Genomic DNA, 23068 nt, shown 5'->3' with positions numbered 1-23068 from the left:
AATGGACACTCAAACCACAGCGAAGAGATTTAATTCGACAGTAACTGAGGGACAGCAGCTGAGCATTAGGTAGGAGCTCAAGGTTGGCATGGAGGTTCACCTCAAAGCTCCCAAGCACTGACTCCTTCCATCCTTACCTCTGCAGGGCATGGCACCCATTTCCAAGTTTGCCTCATAGTCTACAATACCTGCTACAGCTCATGCTGTCACACTGACACTTCAGACAATAAAACAGAGAAAGGGGAAAAGAAAGATCTCTCTTTAGGAACTTTCAGAATGGATTACTGGCTTATATTCCAATGTCCTGAATGTAATCATCTGACTGTAAGGAGGGCTGTGTCATTCCATGCACACAGCTGTCTGTCCATCCAGCATGATTGCCACGAGACTGTTAGCACTGAACACCCATCAAGGTCACAGGAAGTGGTTCTTAGAACACTAGACATCTTAGCAATGAAATATAAAACCGTAAAAATGGCTGAGCCCATCACACTGCTGAGTGAAACACTCCTTGGAGAAGAAAGATGGACAAGAATAACTATGCCTCCCTGTTCCAGGAGGGCTGGTACTTCCTGGGAGAAAGAAGAGATAAGGAGGAAAAGAAAAGAAAACAACACTAACCCTAACTCTAACCTCTAACCCTAACCCTAAGCCCAACCCTATACCTAACCCTAACCCTAACCACTAACCTCTAACCCTAACCCCTACCCCTAAACCCTAAACCTAAACTCTAGCCCTAACCCTATCCCTAACCCTTAACTCTAACCCCTAACCCTATCCCTAACCCCTAACCCTAACCCTATCCCCTAACCCTATCCCAGAGAAGTCAGCAAGGTAAGCAAAATTGAGATCACACGTCAATCTTTGCCTTTTCATACTCCAGAAACTTCAGTGAAATGATGATCAAAAGCTGTGCCTCAGCCAGATGCTACAAAACAAACAAGGTTATCTCTAGGACACTGAGGCCAAACCCCAAAGGAATTTGTGAGAGCTCTGCAGTGTGATTGCAGGATAAACAGAGCCGAGGTCAAAGAGAATTGTTTCCTGTCCAGTGTCTTGGTCTTAAAAGATAAAGCACTTAATTGGGGCTGGCTTAGAGCTTCAGAGGCTTAGTCCGTCATCATCATGGTGGGGAGCATGGCAAAACACAGGCAGACATGGTGCTGGGGCAGTAGCTCAGAGCTTTACGTCCTGATCCGAAGGCAGCAGGAAGAGAAGACAGCCTGGGCCTATATGGGCTTTTGAAATCTCAAAGCCCACCCCAATGACACACCTCCTCCAACAGGGCTATGCCTCTTGATTTCTCCCAAACAGGTCCACTAACTGAGGACTGTGGGAAATGAAGAGGGTGAGGGAGATAGAGTCACCACGAACTGGGAAACAGATCTATTGTACTGAGAAGCCACAAGCAGTTTTATATAAACTTCGGACCAATGGGGAATCAACCTGAGCTCTGGAGTAGCGAACCACCCACTGGCACAGTGAGGAGGTGACAGGCTGCCAGCATCCGAGGAGACTTACATAAAGACAGAAGCAGCAGACACCACCCTGTTCTGAACCTCTTCTGAGTTCCCCTAGTTTGCTAGGATCCTCTACTTTGTATCACAAGGAATGCCAGCAGACATGGGCAGTTGTATTGTCAGGGTGATACGAAAGCTTCCCTTGCCGTCCTCTAGGCGCCTGTGGTAGTAGCACCCACAGAGGACCGAGAATTTAAATATGAGCCCATGGAGGCTATTCTCATTCAAACTCCTACAATCCATGGGCAGTGTACTGGCTGGTTCTGTGTGTCAGCTTGACACAAGCTGGAGTTAGCACAGAGAAAGGAGCCTCAGGTGAGGAAATGCCTCCATGAGACCCAGCTGTAAGGCATTTTCTCAACTAGTGATCAAGGGGGCAGGGCCCAGCCCCTTGTTCACGGTGCTGTCCCTGGGTGGTAGCCTTGGATTATATAAGAGCAAGCTGAGCAAGCCAGGAGAAGCAAGCCAGTAACATCTCTCCATGGCCTCTGTATCAGCTCCTGCTTCCTGCCCTGTGTGAGTTCCAGTCCTGACTTCCTTTGGTGATGAACAGCAGTGTGGAAGTGTAAGCTGAATAAACCCTTTCCTCCCCAACTTCCTTCTTGGTGGTGATGTTTGTGCAGGAATAGAAACCCTAAGACAGGGATTAAATAATTTGAAATAAGAACAAAATATACAGCCAAGTATGCACTTATTTCCAGTGCTTGGAAGTCAGAGGCAGGCAGATCTTGGTGAGTTCAAGGTCAGTCTGGTCTACACAGTAAGTTCTAGGTCAGGGAAAAAAGACTTGATTTAAAATAACAACAACAAAAAGATGGCTTAAAGGTTCTGACTTGAGCTAGAGGCATCGCTCAGCAGCTAAGAGTACTGGCTGTTAAATACAGAGGCGAATGCCAGCAGCAAACCACTGAACTGAGAATAGGACCCCCGTTGAAGGAATCAGAGAAAGAACTGGAAGAGCTTGAAGGGGCTCGAGACCCCATATGTACAACAATGCCAAGCAACCAGAGCTTCCAGGGACTAAGCCACTACCTAAAGACTATACATGGACTGACCCTGGACTCTGTCCCCATAGGTAGCAATGAATATCCTAGTAAGAGCACCAGTGGAAGGGGAAGCCCTGGGTCCTGCTAAGACTGAACCCCCAGTGAACTAGATTGTTGGGGGGAGGGCGGCAATGGGGGGAGGATGGGGAGGAGAACACCCATAAAGAAGGGGAGGGGGAGGGATTAGGGGGATGTTTGCCCAGAAACCGAGAAAGGGAATAACACTTGAAATGTATATAAGAAATACTCAAGTTAATAAAAAAAAAAAAAAAAAAAAAAGTACTGGCTGTTCTTCCTGAAGATCTGGGTTGGATTCCCTGGAACCTTATAGGAGCTTACAACCATCTCTAACTCCAGTTCCAGGATGAACCAGGCACACATACATGCAGGCAAAGCACCCATAAATAAGCAAAGGTTCTAATCCATCTTTTCGTCTATTCATTCAGTAATCAATGGGAGGGCAGGTTTTTTTTTTTTTCTTCTTTTCGGAGCTGGGGACCGAACCTAGGGCCTTGTGCTTGCTAGGCAAGCGCTCTACCACTGAGCTAAATCCCCAACCCAGGAGGGCAGGTTTTAAATCATTGTTCATATTAAAAGATTCCAGCACTTTTGGACAGTGCATGGTGGGTGGACACCTTTGAGGCCATCTTGGGACAGGAGGGTGTGGTGGAAGTGCCTTCCATCGCTGCTGACATAACTTTCTAGAAAGCAAAGAGCCTGATGATAGCCTTCTAAAGTCCTGCCAACAGCGTCCTAAAGGTTCTGAATGCTCAGGATAGCTCCAAACTCTAGGAGCTACACAAACTTCAAGGAAGAAAGGAGGTATAAACTAGGAAAGTAAGGGTGTGAGCCAAAAACCAATCAGTCATCAATAAAGGGAAGAAGACTCAAGCATACTGTGTTCCCAGGAGTGTCGACGTCGCTGGCCACAGTGTGAGAGAATGTCAGTTTACCCACCGAACGAGAAGAGTATGCCACCCACTAGGCAGTGGGCAGAGCAGGTAGATTCGAGAACAGGGCCCTCTGCCAGGAGTGTCCCGAGGACACTGTTGGAACATGAGCGGTGCAAAGGCAGAGACTCATATGAAGACTTCCAACTTAGCATGGTCTCTGTTGGTGGAAATAGTCCTTGAAAGGCTCTATTTGAGAAGATGAGAGCCAGAGAGATGGCTTAGGAGGTAAAGGCGCTTTCTGCCAAGACTGAGGACCTGCAAGCTACCCCAGGAACACACATGGTGGAAGGATAGAACCAGTGCCACCAAATTGTCATCTGACAGCCACAAATGTGGGAAAGGTTGTATACGCATACCCTCTACAAATGGCATATACTAATACTAATACTGTTGACTTTATACCTATGTTATTCTAAAGAGACATATACAATGTTTACCTCATAAGGTCTTGATAACAGACTGAGGCACCAGCCCACCAAAGTTCACTCTGGGGAAGCAATGAGTTTAGTGGACTTCCTTATAGGCCATAGATGAGGGTCTGCTTACAAGGGTGTGTCCCACTCCCTGCCCCCTCCCTCACCCTACCTGGAAAGCATTTACCCAGTACGGATGAGGACTTCCCTCCCCATATTCTCTAGTTTCTCTCAGAAGCCACATCAATTAAGACAGAGTTGCATATACGACAGGGAGTGACCGGATACTCTGGTGAAGGTTCCATGATCCCTCCATGGGAGGCGTAAACAGTCTGCTAGGACAATCATTTTGTAAGAGGGCACAGTAGAACTCCTCAGGATAGTGGTTGCTTGGTTCAGAGGATGGCCACTCAGACCACTGATCTAAAACAAACTCCAAGCCAAGTTGGAAAAAGGATGCTTCAAAAATAAGAACATAGCCTGGTCTACAAAGTGAGTTCCAGGATGACAGGGCTACACAGTGAAACCCTGTCTTAGGGGAAAAAAAGGTCACAGTGTACAACATTGTCTCAAAACTAAATAATAAAAGAAAAAGGTCTAGATTCTATATAAAACTGAATATGAAAGGGTTCCTGGTGGGAGTCTGGGGTTAAGCCAAGTGGGAAGCCTTGGTTCATCAGGTGGCTGATGGTGATTTGGGGAGCCATACCAAGCTTTTAGGGACAACCCCTCAGCTTCGTGGAGAAGCCAGGTTAGAAGGCGGTGTCAGAAAACCCCGGTGTAAGTCAAAGGAGTGGGCTCTTGTGAGCAGACAGCCCTGATGACACACAGACACACACACTATAGGCTCACAATGTCTCCTCACCTTCACATCCACACACTGAAACATAGACTCACACACACTCACACAAAGATAAAGACACACTAACACACAGGTGTGCACATATACAAGCACATGCACACATGCATGTACACTTGTACACACACCTGCCCATCCTCTGAGACTCCTCTTAGGCCTTACTTCTTCCCAGAAGCCTTTACTGCACATGCCCAGGCTGAATCAGAGGCTTGTCCCTGAGCCACTCAGAACCTAGGTCCTCTGCCCCTTTTAGGTCATATTCTATGTCCACCCACCAGGGCTCCCTGACATCAGGGAGTAGGCCTTGGCGGTTCTACTCTGTCATGCCAGCTAATGCCTGGATGTCACTGTTTTTTTCCATTCATTGGATGAATGGACAGCCCACTCTGCCTGCTCTGTTTTATGTTCACATTTACCAAATACCAGGCTTCCCAGGGGAGTCAGGAACACTCATTTAATCCCATCCCTCTGAAAGGTCACATCCTTCTCTCTCCAGATGTGCTCAACCTGCCCCCAAGCCCAGGGGTCAGATCGTGCTCTGAAAGGGAGCTAGGCAAGGCTGGGGGCGGGGGGCATGGGGGGCCCAGAGGGCTGGTTAGCTGCAGGATGTGATGCCACCCACATAGCCCAGGGTCTTTTTCCACAGTTAAGAACACACAGTGCCAAGTGGCCCCCTTCTGCTGGAAGCCACCTTGATTTTTCACACCCCCCTCTCTGCTCACATCCTGTTTCCGACCCTCTGACAAAGCTGGGGCCCACGCCCTGGGCCCCCACCCCGCCTCCTGGGTTTTCACATGGCTTTTCTGAGGTAAAGGCAGGCCACAGATCTCTTGTTTTTAAGTTTCTTGGTGGCTTGAGGAATTTACTGCTGAGGTGACAGTCTCAAATGTGTCTAGTGTGGTCTCTTGGAGTGGCCTCCTCGTAGGACATCACTGAGGTTGAGGAGAGAGGAGGGTAAGAACTAGGTTAAGGTTTAAGGTCCAGGTGGAAGCTAACCTCCACTAACATGCTGTATGGCTTCAAGCAGGATCTTTAGCTGAAACTTGGGCTACCAAGAGTTCAGCAGGGGCGGCATCTTGTTGTAAGCCCAAATGAGTGGACCAAAGAGGCCTTTGAGGCCCCAGGACAGGAACCTCCAAATCTACCTCTGCCTGTCTCTACCATATAACATCCGCTATTTTCTATAATTCCCATTTCCCTCACATCAGCTCTTTGACTCAGTTCAAAGAAACAGGAAGAGACAGAGAATGACTGGGAACAAAGGCCTGATGTTTTCCCAGGAGCTGGCAGGACTCTGGGAGTGTCCGCTGCCTCCTCAGGCCGCCGGAGGTTCTCTCCTCTTCCCTATCTCCACTGGCTGATTCCGGCAGCCTCTCTCACAGCCCTCATCTCTCTTCTCCCCAGCTTCTCTCCTTCCAGGGCAGGGTAGGAGAAGCTGTCCCGATTGTGGCCTGGCCTGGGTTGCGTATGGCTGATTGTCGATGGTCTCAGATCTTGCTGGCTGAACAGTGCTCTCTCCTGTGTGGATCTGACAGAAACACGTCACTAAGTGAATTGTAATGGTGAGCCTGAGCCAAGAGCACCTGGCCAAGGTCGTTGTGTCCACCTGGTGTAAGAGGACATGTGGAACTCTAAATTAACTAAAGGAGCTTTTTATTATTTTTTTTTTCATTGTTTGTTTTGAGACAGGGTCTCACTGGGTAGCCTTGGCTGTCCTGAATTCATTTTGTAGACCAGGCTGGTCTTGAACTCAAAAGTATCCACCTGCCTCTGCCTCCCAGATGCTGGAATGAAAAACACGTTGCATCATACTTGGCTAGGTTTCTTTCTTACTTTCTTTCCTTTCTTTCTTTAATTTTACTTGTAAAATAAATTATACACACATACCATATGAGTACCCTAGGAGACCAGAAGAGGGCGTTGGGTTTCCTGGCACTGGAGTTACTGGAAGTTGTAAGCTCCCTTACATGAGTGCTGAGACCCTAACTGAAGTCTTCTAGAAAAGTAGTAAAAACTCTTAACCGTTGATCTATCATCCAGCCCTTAGACAAAAGTTTCTTAGGACACAAAAACACAACATAAAATTAAAAGTTGATAAATTTGATTCCCTCGGAATTGAAATCTTCTGATTATTAACACATATACATGCAAAAAACTTGTATTCAAAATATATCAATACACCACTTGACAAGGAAGCGACAGTCTGAAGATAGGCAGCCTCTTAAAGGAAGTACAGAAAAGCAGATAAGGACAGGAAGATATCTTCTGTTGTGAAGCATCAGGCCAGTGCAAACCAAAAACCACAGTGAGATAGCACTTCATGCAAAAACAATGACAAAAAGGTAATGGTGTGGAATTGGCAGGAAAATATTTCTGGTATGAGTGCAGAATGGTACAGTTGCTTTGGAAAAAAATCTGGTGGTTCCTCCAAATTTAACCAAGTTCTGTGTTAAACACAGAATAACCGCATGAACCAGCAATTCTACTTCTAGTTCCAACCAAGAGAACTGTAACCACAGGTCCACACATCACTTGTACATGAATGTTCAGAATGCTATAATTCGTAGCAGTTCTCCTCCCCTCAAAAACAGAAATAACTCAAATGACCAGCAATTCAGGAATGAATAAAATATCGCATATGCATAGAATAGGATACTGCATGGCTATAAAAAAGAATGAAGGTTCCAGATGGCCAAAGCTACAGAAAGACCCTGTCTCAAAAAACAAAACACAACCAGACAACCAAGGAATAAAGTACTAATAATGGTGCAACATGGATGAGACTTGAAGACACTCTGCTAAACAAAATAAGCTAGGCACAAATGCTATGTGCATGGCTTGGGAGGTGGATAGAATGAGAATGGCCTCCACAGGTTCACAGTTCAATGCTTATGTCTCCAGTGGATGGAATTCTTTGAGAAGGATTAGGGGGTGTGGTCTTGTTGGAGGAGGTGTGACACTGGGGTGGGCATTGAGACTTCAAAAGTCCGGGCCATTTTCACTTATCTCTCTCTGTCTGCTTCCTACTTCTGGATAAGGATGTAAACTTTCAGCTACTGTTCTAGTGCCATGCCTGCCTGCCTGCCTGCCTGCCTGCCTGCCTGCCTGCCTGCCTGTCACCATGCTCCCTGCCATGATGGTCATGAACTCATCCTCTGAAAATGTAAGCAACTTATCAGAGAGGCAAATTAAAGCAGTAAAAGAACTGGTGGCAGGTTCAGGCAAGGAGATGGGATGATGGGGTTCTCAAACTCTTCAGGGGACACATTTTAGAAGACAGTTTGGCAGTGCCTTTAGAGTATTTTAAAACAGCCCACCATACTATGTTGCCATTCCATTCATGGGTATTTACCCTAGAAATAATCTAAAATGGGGTGTACCCCAGTTGGCAGAATGCTTGCCTAGCATGCAGAAAGTCCTGGGTTTGAACCCTAGCACCCACATAGAGACTCAAAACTCTAGTTCCAGGGGATTGTATGTCTCTAAGGCATACAATTAGACAGGCATGTGGTATACAGACATACATGCTAAAATAAAACCCATACATATAAAACAGTTAAGCGCACTTGCTCCTCTTCTAGACCAGAATTTGGTTCTCTGCACCCAATAACCATCTCTAACTCTTGTCCTAGGTCCCCTCTTCAGTCACCTCTACTCAGGAACACCCACCTGCAAAGACATAACACATAATCCACAAAACACATAAATAAAAATAAAAACATCTTTAAAAATGTACATATATACATATTTAAGACTCCATCCATACAGAATTCTAGAAAATGCTCTCTGGCGGCCTAGTATGCACAAGGCCCTGGGTGCCATCATTAATCTAACAGGAGCAAAAACAACAACAGCAAAACCAATCCATCTGTTGATTTGGGGAGGTAGTCCCAAGGCTTGTCTAGCATATTGGGAGGGTGAAGAAAAGAAGGACACCAGAGCCCAGGAGTTCAAGGACAACATAAAAAACTTCTGATTCTCTCAACATCCCAGACTGAGCTCTCTTGGCCAAGTGTTTCACCTCCATACATGATTGCTGTCACTGGGCCAATTGAGATCTCTCCCTGAGATCTGGAGAACTTTCTATAGGTTTTTTTTTTCTTTTCTTTTTTCTTTTTTTCTGAGCTGAGGACAGAACCCAGGGTCTTGCGCTTGTTTTTCATTTCCTTTTTCTTTCATTTGACCCAGCTATTCCTCAGACAAGTCACCTAAACTTAGCCTCTAACGCTCCTCTTTTTCTGCTACACACACACACACACACACACACACACACACACACACACACTTTTTTCTGCTTATGTTTGTAGGTATATGTTCCTGTATACAATGCATATGTTTCCAACTGGCATTTCAGTACTTTGTAATAATTAGCCAATACAGGTGAGATTCCAGAATCATACCTTCTGTCTTGTCTCCCTTAGCAACCACTGAGAGATACAGCAAGAAAGAGAAGATGGGGCTTAAAATTCATGGAACTCTGACCGTTGATGGCATGGTGGTGTGATAAGTGTGGGCCCCATAGGCTTGGATGTTTAGTTACTAGAGAGTGAAACTCTTTGATAGGATTAAGTGTGGCCTTGTTGGATGAAGTGTGTCACTTAGGGTGAGCCTTGTGGTTTCAAAAGCCCATGCCAGACCCAGTCTCTCTCTACCTGGGGTCTGGGCTCTCAACTACTGCTTCAGCACCATGCCTGCCACCCTGATGATCTGAAACTGTAAATAGCCCCCAGTTAAGTGCTTCCCTTTCTAAGAGTTGCTGTGGTCGTGGTGTCTCTTCACAGTAATGAAGGGACAGTGATTAAGAGGGATGAAGTCAGAACAGCTGTGATCACCCTCAAGTGACACAAGGTTAGACCTATTAATGTTCCCTTGTGGAGTCCTGGAGGGCTGCTATGTCTACACAAGGTCCTGCCCCTCCCCAAGGATACATAAGTGGTTAACAGTTGCTGGGGCCTCTCTTCTCCAGTGCTCATTGGGTCCCCAAGCCAACCTTGGGTGGAGTCACCTCCTGTAGATCAAGCCCGAAGACCTCGGTTCGATTCCCAGATCCCGTGATGAAAGGAGAGTACCAGCCCCTCAAAATTGTTCTCTGGCTTTCACATCCATCCTGCAGTAGGTATGCCCCCCATACACTAATAATAAATATCTTTTAAAATGTAAAAAATAAATTTAAAAATGTAAAAAAGATAAATGCAACATGCTTCCTAGGTAGCTGTAATTTTTGGCAAAGCCTGCCGGTTGCCTCCCACTTCTGTTCTTCCTGCCGCCCCAGCATTTACTTCTAAATGGATTCATATATGCTCGGAATCTAGAGTAGTGGTTCTCAACCTGTGGGTCAAATGCCCAGTTCACAGGGGTTGCCTAAGTCCATTGAGGAACACAGATATTTGCAGTTCATAACAGTAGCAAAATTACATATGAAGTAGCAATGAAAATAACTTTATTTTTTTTTTGGTCACCACAACATGAGGAACTATATTAAGGGGTTGCAGCATCAGGCTGTGGAAAGAAATGACGGGCACTCAGGAGTCGGGCACTCCTCAGTACAAGAGCACGCCATTGGTTCCCCTTATCCCAACCCAGATGACAAGGCTGGCAATGAAGCAGGAGCCATCAAGGGATGGCAGTGGCCAGTATGGTCCTTCCCTTGTGGGAGCAGATGGGGTCCAATGCTAAACTCCACAGTTTAAAACAGGCACTGACGTGTTACAAGATATACGGAAATACAATCAGGAAAATAAGGTGGCTGAAGTGGATTTGGCAGTTTCTCAGCACACTGTGAGCACAGTTAAACATGCATTTTAACTCTGCAGGTCCATTTATATGCGGATTTGTCATTGATGAGATTTTTGACAATTAGAAAAAATGCAGATGAAGTTCGGAGCCTAGAAACATTGAAGATACTAAGAAAAAGAATACGGGGTCTGGAGAGCTTGGGCAGTAGTTAAATGCACTTGCTGCTTAACCACAGCAACCAGAGTTCAGACCCTAAGCACCCAAATCAGGCTGCTCACCAACATCTGTCAATCAAGCTCCAAGAGATCTGATGCCCTCTCCTGGCCTTCATGGGCATCTACGCCCATACACTCACAGACACAGGAACACAGACATAATAAGAAAAAGTTACATAGGTAACAGTATCAATCACTTACTAAATAAAATAAACACTAATAGCCGGGTGTGGAGGCACACACCATTAATCCCAGCATTTGGAAGAAGAGGCAGGCAGAACTTTGTGAATTTAAAGTCAGCCTAGGCTTCGTGACAAGTTCCAGGCCAGCTAGGTCTACATATGAAGACTCTGTCTCAAGAAACAAGACAAGAAGACATGCACAAATCTATTATAAAAAGTTGAAAGTGTCAGGTGTGGTGGTACACACCATCAATTCCAGCACTCAGAAGGCAGAAGCAGGCTGCTCTCTGAGTTCATGGCCAGCCTGGTTTCAAAGCAAGATCCAAGGACAACCGGGGATACACAGAGAAACCCTGTCTCAAAAAACCAATAATTGAAAGTTACCAAACTTATGCACACAAATGCAAAACATGCAGGGTCATTTGCAGAGGAGAAACAAACACACAACTACCGTTTGAGTTGTCAACAGCATAAAATGAACCATCCTGCACTCTTTATTTTTAATTATTTAAAATTGTGTGTGTGTGTGTGTGTGTGTGTGTGTGTGTGTGTTCGCGCGCGAGCACGCGCGCGCCCTCGGAGGCCAGAGGCATTGAGTCTCCTGGAGCTGTAGTTAAACAAGACTGTGAGACACCAGATAGGTGCTCTTAACTGCCCCCAGCCTACACTCTATAGTGAGGCGGCCTGGTCAACTCCTAGCCAGTCGTCACCCTAAGCAGTTTAGCTCTAGGAAATCCCCAAGCACAGTCATAAGGTCCTAAACAAAGTGTTCAGCACCTGTTACCAGTTAAGCCTTTTAGGCAACAGCAGGGTTTTGGATATATATGTATGTATATGTATGTGTATGTGTATATATGATGTATAATGTGTATGTATATGGATATGTATGTTTTGGTGGGGGTAGGGAAGTAAGACAAGGTTTCTTCATGTTCTCTTCATGTAGCCATGAGTTTTTCTAACTGGCCTCTTTGTTCTCTGAGACTTAATTGTGAATAAATGCCTAGGCCATAAGCTTTGGTTTGTTCCCACTAGCTCAATTATCCCATTTAAACCAGTCTAAGTCTGCCATAGGCTAGTTACCTTGAGAGAACAGAGTTAGCCAGAGCCAGGCTGACTCCATGACAGGCTGCAAACTGGCAGTTTGGGAGATGAGGCCTAAGTTTCTGTTTCCCAGAACTGGAAAAGTCTGAAACAAGTCAATTCTAGGAAAACAAAAACAAAAACAAAAAAAACAACCAAACAAAAAACACACCTCATGGTCAGCTGTTGTTGTAAAATTATAAAAGGACTGTCTTTTACCCCCTTTAGATCTGGCACTAAGATATCTGGTAGATCTTGCCGGAAACACACATCCCAACTCCCAATGTCTCGGCCGCCGCACACTCTCCAAAACTCAACCTCCACAAGAAAGAACACACAACACAATAACCTCTGATCCAATTGATAAGATATAATTGCCCACCTAAACATCAAAACCCTATACACATCCATCCCTTAAGAATATTCATAACAACCTGTAAATACACAGAGTGGAATCTTAACATCAGCCTCCATGTTCTCTCTATGGCTTCTCCTGCAGTTCCCTCCTGTCTCCCGTCCTTTTCCGTTCCAGTCTTCTCCTCTTCCCTCAAACTTTTCTCCTGTCCATCCTTCCTTCTCATCCAACGACAGGCCTCATTCTATCTTGTACCTGCCTTACCTGTATGACATCATCCCACAGTCAGCCAATCAGGAAGCTGCCCCACTACTTAGCCTGATCTAACCTCAGGAGCAGTCAGTCAGGAGTTGTAGAAGATGCCTTACCACATAGCTTGAGCCCAGTATAGTTAATCAGCAAAAGTCCCCTAAATCCCCCCAGAGCCTTAGTGACACCTTGGCACCTATACTCCCTGGAGATAGAGACAACCAATCAAGGGAAAGAAAGGTAAAACTCGCCTACTCCTACCCTAACAGGCTTTAAATTGCAAAGCCTACCTGTGTGGTAGACCCCTGCATGCTGGACCTCTGCAGGATAAATGCTCTTTGCTACCGCACACTGTTTGAGTCTGGGGTATCAATCTTCACAAATCACAGACCCTTATACCTCTCCCCAGTTTCCTGCGCTGGGCAAAATCTCTTGCCTCTGTCTCTCTCCCAGAGTTCTAAATCTCTACCGGAACTCCCACCTATTTCTTCCTGCCTTTTGCTAATAGGCCATCAGCTTTTTATTTATAAGCAATGCTTCCACACAGTGCAAAAGAGATTCTCTTTATCCCTTGAACTCACTCAGTAGGCCAGGCTGGTCTCAAAAGAGACTCACCTGCCTCTTCCTCCTGAGTTCTGGGATTAAAGGTGTGTTCCAACACTGCCCAACTCTTTGGTGATTCTTTTGAGAGGTGGGAGATGTTGTTTTAAAAAACAAAAAACCCCAGCTGTTCAATTTTGCCATGAAGACTCGGCAGCCAGATGCTGTGTGAAAGGCTGCTAGCTCAGAGAGGCAGAGAGAACGTTGACCTTCCTACTCCATCAACATCCCATAAGGAAAAGGTGGCTTCTTTTCCACACTACCTTAAATACTTTCAGCTCCAAGATTCTCCTTTCTCTTTCCTCGTTTTCCTTATGATCAGTCCTTGTCAACTGGTTGCTTGCTCTGCCTCTTGACTTATCTTTGACTTCATTTAGCTCTTGTTTACAGAAAGCTTTTGATAAAAGGTATGTGCTAGGGCTGAACCATATCTCAATAAGGTTTTTTTCCAGTTCACAATCTTGGGGCTCACAGTATGAACAAGTATCCTGCAAGAGGGAGTCAATGATAGAGAGGTTAGTACCTCCAATTCCAAGTCTGTTCCCAAGTTTTAGGGTATTATTTAATCTTCACAACACATCATAAAGCAGACACTCTTATTTATTGATGAGGAAAACAGAGGTCCAGTTGTAGCAGGAAATAATTAAAAAGGATTTACCATCCCACGCTATTGCTGGCTCCTCTCTGGTCCCAGCAGTCTCGCTGCCTCTACGGCTAGCCCCATGTTGGGCGCTACCTATGGTGTTAAATAATAAAAAATGGATTTTCTATCCCACACTATGCCGGACACCGGCGGGCTACATGGCACCAGTTGGTTGTTCCCACCTCATTAGACCCTCTCTCTGGTCCAGAGTTCTCAAAATGTCTTCACCCAACTTGCTATGTTCCCTTGATGGGCCACTGCAATGCCAGCCCTGTGTAACAACTATGGTTAGCTGCCACAAATCTCTGTACCCTGGCAAGAGCAAAACTCCAGAGGCTTGTAAGTTACCAATCAGAGTTATATCAGTAAATTCTCACCCTACAAAACATCCACACAATAAACTCAGAGCCAATTGATATTGATATAAACTGCCCACCTAGATAAGACAAAGTGTCCTGCTATTATCCATCCCTTATAAGATATTCAGAGCTACCTGTGGCTACTGAAAGCCACACGGATCTGGGTCGTCCTTCTCTTCCTCCATCTTCCTCCTTCCTCTCCTCCCTTACCCTCTTTTCTCCTCCTCGCTTCCCCTCTCCGACCTGGAAGTCCCTCCTATTCCTCACCCAGTGATTGGTCCCCTGAAATCTTTTCATTAGGGGAAGGGCCTTGCCACATCCAGTAGTTTGTCCAAGGTCATGCAGTTCTGGGCTCTGGCTCCAGAGACACTTTAGGCATCTCACTGGTGTTTTCACAGATTTCATACATTAGGACTCTTGGGAATATAAAACAGGATGCTGGGTTTCACTCCTGAAACGCGTAGCTGATTCCACCTCAGGGGGAAACAGGGACCACGGAGCCACTGAACTAGCTGTGGACTGGCTGCATTCATGAGTTCAACAGCAGATTTATTTCAGCCATGCTGTTCCTTTTGGCCCCCTGATCTGAAAGTGGAATCCTAAGCTGCACGGCAGAGCTGGAAGCTGGTGTGAGACTGTACTTGCTAAATGCTCAACTATTACTTACTGCTTTGAAAACCTCGTCCTACAGTTTTAGGTGTGGTTAAGCTATGAAGATGTAAAGTCAGGTCCTGACTCACTTCCTAAGTTCATCTGTGGACATAATCAACCACACTGGGAGGGAAACGTCTTCGACAGTACACAGCCAAGGGCTTCTGCTTGCATGGTATACTAAGCAGCCACTGAGGTTTATGACAATGGAACATCTTGCCCAAGACTACGCTTTTTTTTTCACACATCACTAATTTTGAAGACTTTTAGGTATATTTATTGGAAATAATGGGTCTTAGATCTCTTCATGATCTGAACCCTACCATACTAAGGGCAGGGACCAGTCACTTTGAAATGTAAGACTTAGAAAGTATTACTGGGCTCACTTTTGCATACCTATATGACAGTATCCAGGGAGCACAGACAGGAAGATTGCTAAATGGTTGAGGCTAAGCTGATCTACATTGTGAGTTCCAGACCAACCAGGGCTGGTATGACTAGATCATGCCTCAAAATAAAGCAGGCAGAAATAAATAAATAAATAAATAAATAAATAAATAATGTATGTTAAGTTATTGTGTTTTAAGGCAGTGTCTCACTATACAGCCCTGGTTGGCCTGGAACTGTTGTAGACCAGGCTAGCCGCCAACTCTCAGAATTCCATCAGCCTCTGCCTCTAGAGTAAAGGCTTATCACCATACTGGGCTCCAAAATGGTTTGTTTGTTTGTTTGTTTGTTTGGTTGGTTGGTTGGCTTGGTTTGGTCTTTTAGAGACAGGGTTTCTGTTTTCACCCTGTCTGTCCTGGAACTCACTCGGTACATCAGGCTGGCCTCAAACTCACAGAGATCCACCTGCCTCTTCCATCACCACCCAGCTCCAAAATGATGTTTTAAGACTAGCCCCAAGGGGCTGGGGATTTAGCTCAGTGGTAGAGCGCTTGCCTAGGAAGCGCAAGGCCCTGGGTTCGGTCCCCAGCTCCGAAAAAAAGAACCAAAAAAAAAAAAAAAAAAAAAAAACCAAAAAAAAAAAAAAAAAACAAAAAACAAAACAAAACAAAACAAAAAAAAAAAAAAAAAAACAAAAACCAAGACCAAAAGCAAGTTGGGAAGCAGAGAGTTAATTTTGCTTACACTTCCATATCTCTGCCTGTCTTAGTCAGGGTTTCTATTCCTGCACAAACATCACGACCAAGAAGCAAGTTGGGGAGGAAACGGTTTATTCAGCTTACACTTCTACATTGCTGTTCATCACCAAAGGAATCAGGACTGGAACTCAAGCAGGTCAGGAAGCAGAAGCCATGGAGAGATGTTTCTTATTGGTTTGCTTCCCCTGGCTTGCTCGGCTTGCTTTCTTATAGAACCCAAGACCACCAGCCCAGGGACAGCACCACCCACCTCTCACGTTGATCACTAGTTGAGAAAATGCCTTACAGCTGGGTCTCATGAAGGCATTTCCACAACTGAGGCTCCTTTCTCAGTGATAACTCCAGCTTGTGTCAAGTTGGCACACAAAACCAGCCAGTACACTGCCCATTATGGAAGAAAGTCAAGGAAAGAGCTCAAACAGGGCAGGAATCTGGAGCTGGAACTGAAACAGAGGCCATAGACAGGTGCTGCTTGCTTGCTTGTTCCTCCTGGCTTACTCAGCCTTTCTTATAGAACCCAGGACCACGAGCTAAGGGGTGTCCTCACCTACAGTGGGCTGGACCCTCCTACACCAATTAGCAATTAAGAAAATGTCATATAGGCTTGCCTATAGCCTGATGATATTATGGAGGCATTTTCTTAATTAAGACTCACTCCACTCCAATAACTTTAGCTTATGTCAAGTTGGCATAAGCACACATACATACACACACAATGCACACACAAAGATAGATAGATAGATAGATAGATAGATAGATAGATAGATAGATAGTAGATAGATAGATAGATAGATAGATAGATAGATAGATAGATAGATAGTAGATAGATAGATATAGATGGATGGATAGATAGATTGATTGATATAAATGGAAAAAATACACACACAAACCTTATAGCTTATAACCAAAGGTGGGGGGCTCAAAACTCTGATAAACCAAATCAGTGGCAGTTAAATATGTACCAATAAGTAAGAAATACACAAATTTATTCTGAAAAAGCCTGTAACTTGCTGGCAGGAGCCCACTGGCCTGCACACTACCCTCTGGGCAGAGGAAGAGAATGAGGAAATGTGGTGATAAAGATGAAATGTAAGCTAGAGCAAAAGGAGGGAGTATCAGCTGCAGTTTTGTAATCAAGATGGACCCAGTCCTGTATTTTAAGACAAGCTTTGGGGCTGGGAGATGGCTCAGTGGTTAAGAGCACTGATTGCTCTTCCAGAGGTCCTGAGTTCAATTCCCAGCAACCACATGGTGGCTCACAACCATCTGTAACGGATTCTGCTGTATCTGAAGACAACTACAGTGTACTCATATACATTAAATAAATAAAATATTAAAAAAAAAAAGACAAGCTTTGTACCCTGGAAGAGGAGGTGTGCCTTGTATGTCTAGTAATTTCATTCAGGCCAGTTACACCTGTCTGTTTACCTGGCACCCATAGGCAAAACTACACACAAGCCCAAAATCTGTTGTGCTCCAAAAACTTCTCAATTACAGAATCCCTGAAGAAATTTGGGTCCTAGAAGTACCTATAAAGCAAGCCATCTTGTGGTGGTTTGAATAGGTTTGGCCTCCAGAGACTCATGCTTGAATGCTTGGCCTATGAGGAATGACACTATTAGCAGGTGTGGCCTTGTTGGAGTGGGTATGGCCTTGTTGGCTGAAGTGTCTACTTTCTGTGGAGGTGGGTTTTCAGGTCTCCTACACTTACACTCTGTCCAGTTTGGAATTCCAGTCTCTTGACTGCCTGCATGTCTCCTCCTGGCTGCTTGTGCTTGTTCAGATCAAGATATAGATCTCTTGGCTCCTCCAGGCCCACATCTGCCTGCACACTGTCATGGTTCCCATCATGATAATGGATTAAACTTCTGAAACTGTAAGCCTGGCCCCATTAAATGTTTGCCTGTATAAGAGTTGCTTTGGTCATGGTATCTCTTCACAGCAATAAAACCCTAAGTCAGAAGTTAGTGCCAGGGACTGGGGTATTGCTCTGACAGGCCTGGCCATGCTTTTGTTTGGAGGAATATGGACTTCAAAACTCTGGGGTACTGCTATGATAGGACTGATCATGTTTTTATTTGGGAGAATGTGGATTTTGGGACTTTGGATTTGGAAAGCAGTGGAATGCTTTAAATTGGGGCTTAATGGTCCATCCTAGTAGAAATATGCAAGACCAATGTGCTGAGTGTAATTTGAACGCTGGGGCCTGGTTCAAGAGGTTTCAGAAGAGTTTTAGTATGTTGTCTAGAAATCATTCTTATATTTCAGTGAGAAATGTGGCTGCTTTTTGCCCCTGTCTAAAGAGTCTGCCTGAGGCTAAAGTGAAGAGATTTAATCGCATTGAGGAAAGAAAACTCAAAACAGCCTAGCAGAGACTCTGTCCTGTGGCTTACTTCTATAGTGTTTTTGATCAAACATAACAAACTTAGAACGGAAAAATACCAAATGTATTTACCAAAAGTATGAAGGGGGCACCAGGACATAGAAATGGAGATAAATCCTGTGTTTAAGGATATCACATGAACTAAGGAAGATGTGATCTCAGGGCAAGATCCTATCCAGCTAAGCTTATTGTATATGCATTTGCAGTTGTATGATATATAATTATGTCATGTTAGGCATTATTACGACCTGGTTATTGTTTTCATTTAGACATAAGGAGATATAATTGTGGTTAAATAGAGAAGGGATGGATCGCGGTGGCTATCCTTGCTTGTCAACTTGCCTATATCTTGAATGAACTATGATCCAGAACTTAAAAAGATCTAGTGAAAGGGGATTAAAAAGCTTAGATCCAGGTGTAGTAGTATACACCTTTAATCTCAGTACTCAGGAGACAGAAGCACGAAGAGCTCGAGTTCAAGGTCAGTCTACAGACCACGTTCCAGGACTGCCACACTTAATAAAGGAAATCACCAAAAACACAAAACTGGTGAAGATATAATAGAACAAGAGGACCATGTTCCAGCCCCAGCAAGCAACAGAACTTGGCAACTTTAGCCCCGTGGCTGGCTCTAGACTCAAGAGCAGACAGGGTTACTGGGACAACTAATGCTGGTGAGCTGGAACTAAGAAATTTCGCATCACAGAGGTAAAATCTCTTGGGAAATGTTTTCTGAGCACAAAGCTGCATTCCAGATATAAACATTGTGCTGGCGGCTGGATTTGTTAATGTGTAAGAATCACCCAAGTGGTACTGATTTTGAAGGCATGAAGGGGTCATGGAGAACAGCTGAGGCTTAGCACCGTGAGAGGCTAGAAAGGCCAATGGTTAAAGTGTAGCATCACTGTTAGTTGAAGGCCCAGAACTAAAGAGGTAATACAAAGAAGTTGAGGCTTTGCATCATGAAGAGAGCCTATGAGAAGCTATTGTTGAAAGTGCAGCCTAGTGAAGCAGAAGACTCCAATGTATTGGAGATGCCAGAACCGTGGGATGATCACTAAGAACAGCAGCAGCAGTAGTCAGCCAGAACCTAGTGTGCTATATAGAAGACAGAGCTGGAGAAGTGACACAAACCCTTTGGAGGAGCTCAGAAGGTAATGTAGGGATTCCACATATTGGAACAAGACACTGTGAAGTTGAAAACTCTAAGATGTTAGAGAAGCCAGAGCTGTGGTATAACTGTTGAGGAAAGCTAACAGGGAGTGGAACCAGCAAAAGAAAAGGAATTCTGTTGTAATCAATGAAGCTGAAAGTGTTGGAAGTCTGAAAAGCTCTCGACCTCACACACAGAGATGCAGAGTTTGGAGTCTGCCCAGCTAGCTTTCAGTGTTTCTTTGGTCCAGCATTTTTCTATCATGTTTTGGAATGGTAACATATATCCTGTACCTATGTTGGAAGTATGTGATCTGCTTTGTTATTTTGACTCCATAGGGGATTACAGTTACAGGATTACATGAATCTCAGAAGACTGAATTGTTAAACATTGTTGAGACTGGATAGACTATAGGGACTTTTGAAGTTGGACTAAATGCATTTTGCATTATGTTATGACTACAAGCCTGTGGGGGCCAGGGGGTGGAATGTGGTGGTTTGAATAGGTTTGGCTCCCATAGACTCACGTGTTTGAATGCTTGGCCACAGGGAGTGGCACTATTGGGAGGTGTCGCCTTGTTGGAGTTAGTGTGTCACTGTTGGGTGAGAGGGTGGGTGGGGTTTTGAGGTCTCCTACACTTAAGTAGTGTGGAATCCAGTCTCCTTCTAGCTGCCTTTGGATCAAGATAGAGAACTCTCACATTGCCATACTTCTTGCCATGATGATGATAGATTAAATCTCTGAAACTGTAAGCCAGCCCCAATTAAATGTCTGCCTTTATAAGAGTTGCCTTGGTCATGTTGTCCCTTCACAACAGTAAAATCCCAAGATGCATCTTCTACAAAGCCTGTCTATAGAAGATCTGACATAGATTCCCTTAACTAAACCTTGTTCTTTATCTGAGTTAGCAGATCAAGACACTGGACACAGGCATTTTACTTTTAGCTAGCCACTTAGGGGTCACAGTCTATGCAGGGTGGCTATTTTTGTGTCACCCATTGTCTGCTAAGAAAGAACAAGACCCATGATGACCCATGCCAACTTTGTGATCAGGATGAATGACAAGGAGCACAATTTCCCACCATGTGGCCAAAGAAGAACACTCTTCTGTACCAACCTTTATGTATTTATTCACACACTTGATAAAAATGTCACAGTTATGAGCAAACTCATTATGATGACACAAGTAACTGTACAGAGTTAAATTACAAAACCAAGGGCAACCATAACTACTTAGTACCTGAGCCCCAGCTCACTCACACACACACACATGCTTACAATCGCTCTCACACTCACAGGCATTCAACTACAGATGTTAAATTCAGATATATGAAAGACATTGGGGCTTCTCGATGCAACTCTCTGCCAACAACTGAAAGGACAGAAACACTGGGGGAGTTAGTTGTTTCCTTGGCACAGAACTCAATAGGCAACAAGAAAGTTAAAGGGTTATGTTCACCTTGGGTTTAGTTTCCTTTTTCAACACCACAACAGGGTAGGTAGCAAGCAGGCAAAGAAAATTTCAGCTATATTAACTCCAGGAAAAGAGAGAGAAGGATGTAAAACTTGATCCCTATTTACCATAAAGAAACCAGCAAGGTCAGGCACCTATCACCTGGTTGTGATCTTATCCAAACTGTGTATATTACTTCTATGTCAGCTCTGAGGATTGACGGTTTAGAAGACCAGAGGGTCACATAACCCCATCCCTACCATATTGGTATTGGGCAAGACTCCATCTGCTGGCCCATATGTCAGCTTACAGTTTTGAAAACTCTGAGAAAATGGCACAACCATTATCCACTACCTTTATCTGTCCAGAATAGCCCAGTCAATCTGTAGTGGGAAAATAGTGCCAAAACAAACAAGACTATGGAACGAGCTGTGCTCAACCTTCCAACTCCATTTGCTACAAGGGTTAAAAAGAAATCTGGTTATTTTTACGTAAACTGTTTTGTGTGCATTTCCACTGACCCTATCAAAACACTGATGACATCAAATAGAAAGCTATTGTCTAGAGGGGTTTGTCTCTGGTGCTCCTGGCATATGGGCTAAGGCTACGGCAGAGGCCATGATCCAGTGAGCACAGCCCATGAACACAGAAAGGCCAGTTAAGATGAAAGCTGCTTTCATCAGATGAGTCAATGTCATGGTATTTTGCAGGGGGAAGGATCCCTTGGTACAAACTTCATGTCTTTAAAGATAAAGCAAGGTGAGGACAAGGCACTTAGCTCAGCCAGAACTGTTCACACCACCACAGGACTGTTACCAAGAGCACTTCAAAAAACCACTTAGTGAGAACCCGGGGCCAACCACTCTTCAAGTGACCTACAGAACTGAAGGATATCCAGAGCATTGCATAACCGATGGTGGCATTTGGAATGTCAGCAAGGAAGCTGCTTGTAGGAGGCGGATAGGAGTCATCCCCTTCTGGCCTACAGTGAGAGGTTTTTCCAGAGTAGGTCAGCATGATACTGGATTTCACAACAGCTGGCCTGAGAACATGACAGCTCCACGATGTCATGGTCCTCTGTTTGGTAAAGAGTATTAGGGCTCCAGAGGAAATCTAACTCCAGTTCTAAATTCTCTTGCAATGACAGTTACAGCAGATGTCTTCTAACATGTGTGACTTGTCCTTGTCCTGCAGCAGTGCTGAAGGAGCAAGGAAGGGCTGGAAGTGCCTGTCTTTCCTTATCCAAAAGCCTTAAGCATACTCAATCCGAGCCGGGCCACAGCTACCCTCATTCTTCCGCTCGGGGGACGAAGCAGTGGCCTTGGCCTCACTGCTCATTTCCAGAGGCTTAGCCGAGATGTAGTCCTTCACTTTGATTTCCATGTTCTTGGCTTTCAGAGTGGCCGTGTGCAGCTTCTCCAGGAAATCTGGCATGCCTATTGGGATACACAGAATCTAGTCAAGCTGGTTAGTTTTTGTCAACCTGACACAAGCTAGAATCCTCTGGGAGGAGGGAACCCCAGGTAAGAAAACACCTCTGTAAGACTAGTCTCTACAAGCTGGATAGGCATGGAACATGGTGGATCTCTGTGAGTTCAAGGCCAACCTGGTCTACAGAGTGAAGAGTGAGTTCCAAAACAGCCAAGATTATAGAGAGAAATCCTGTCTCAAAAAAACCTGGGCTGGAGAGATGGCTCAGTGGCTAAGAGCACTGACTACTCTTCCATGAGTTCAATTCCCAGCAACCACATGGTGGCTCACAACCATCTGTAATGAGATCTGATGCCCTCTTCTGATGTGTCTGAAGACAGCTACAGTGTACTTATATATAATAAATGAATAAATCTTTAAAAAAAAAAACAACAAAAAACAAAAACCTAAACTGTCCTCTAGGAAAGTGTGCAGGAGCATTATCTTCATTGATGACCAACATGAGGGGGTGCACCCACATTGTGTGATACCACACTTAGTCAGGTGACACCTAGGCTGTACAAAAGAGCAGGCTGAGCAAACCGTGGAGAGCAAGCCAGTAAGCAGTGTTCCTCTATGACCTCCACTTCAGTTGCTACCACC

General features: G+C 44.8%; 1 protein-coding gene and 1 long non-coding RNA gene across 4 annotated transcripts in view; one reads left to right on the top strand and one right to left on the bottom strand.

Moving 5' to 3' along the window:
* Positions 1–9220: 9220 nt before the first annotated feature.
* LOC103691883 (uncharacterized) lies at positions 9221–9982 on the top strand. Its single transcript, XR_015684592.1, has 3 exons — positions 9221–9394; positions 9573–9639; positions 9758–9982. It is a non-coding gene; the product is annotated as an uncharacterized LOC103691883 (long non-coding RNA).
* Positions 9983–20647: 10665 nt separating this feature from the next.
* The window catches only part of Stard7 (StAR-related lipid transfer domain containing 7), a 28568-nt gene continuing 26147 nt past the window's right edge, over positions 20648–23068 (bottom strand). For 2 of the 3 annotated variants that reach the window (XR_015682763.1, XM_087650955.1), the window contains one exon: positions 20651–22431. Coding sequence is in view for 2 of the 3 variants with exons in the window: in XM_087650955.1 (XP_087507081.1) it covers positions 22247–22431 (185 nt within the window). In the remaining variant the exon portion in view is untranslated. 3 annotated transcript variants of the gene reach the window in all.

The sequence above is a fragment of the Rattus norvegicus genome, chromosome 3 (genome assembly GCF_021556685.1).
Source record: "Rattus norvegicus strain SHRSP/BbbUtx chromosome 3, alternate assembly SHRSP_T2T, whole genome shotgun sequence".
In the NCBI taxonomy this organism is placed as follows: Eukaryota; Metazoa; Chordata; class Mammalia; order Rodentia; family Muridae; genus Rattus; species Rattus norvegicus.
This window is presented reverse-complemented; position numbering and strand designations above follow the sequence as displayed.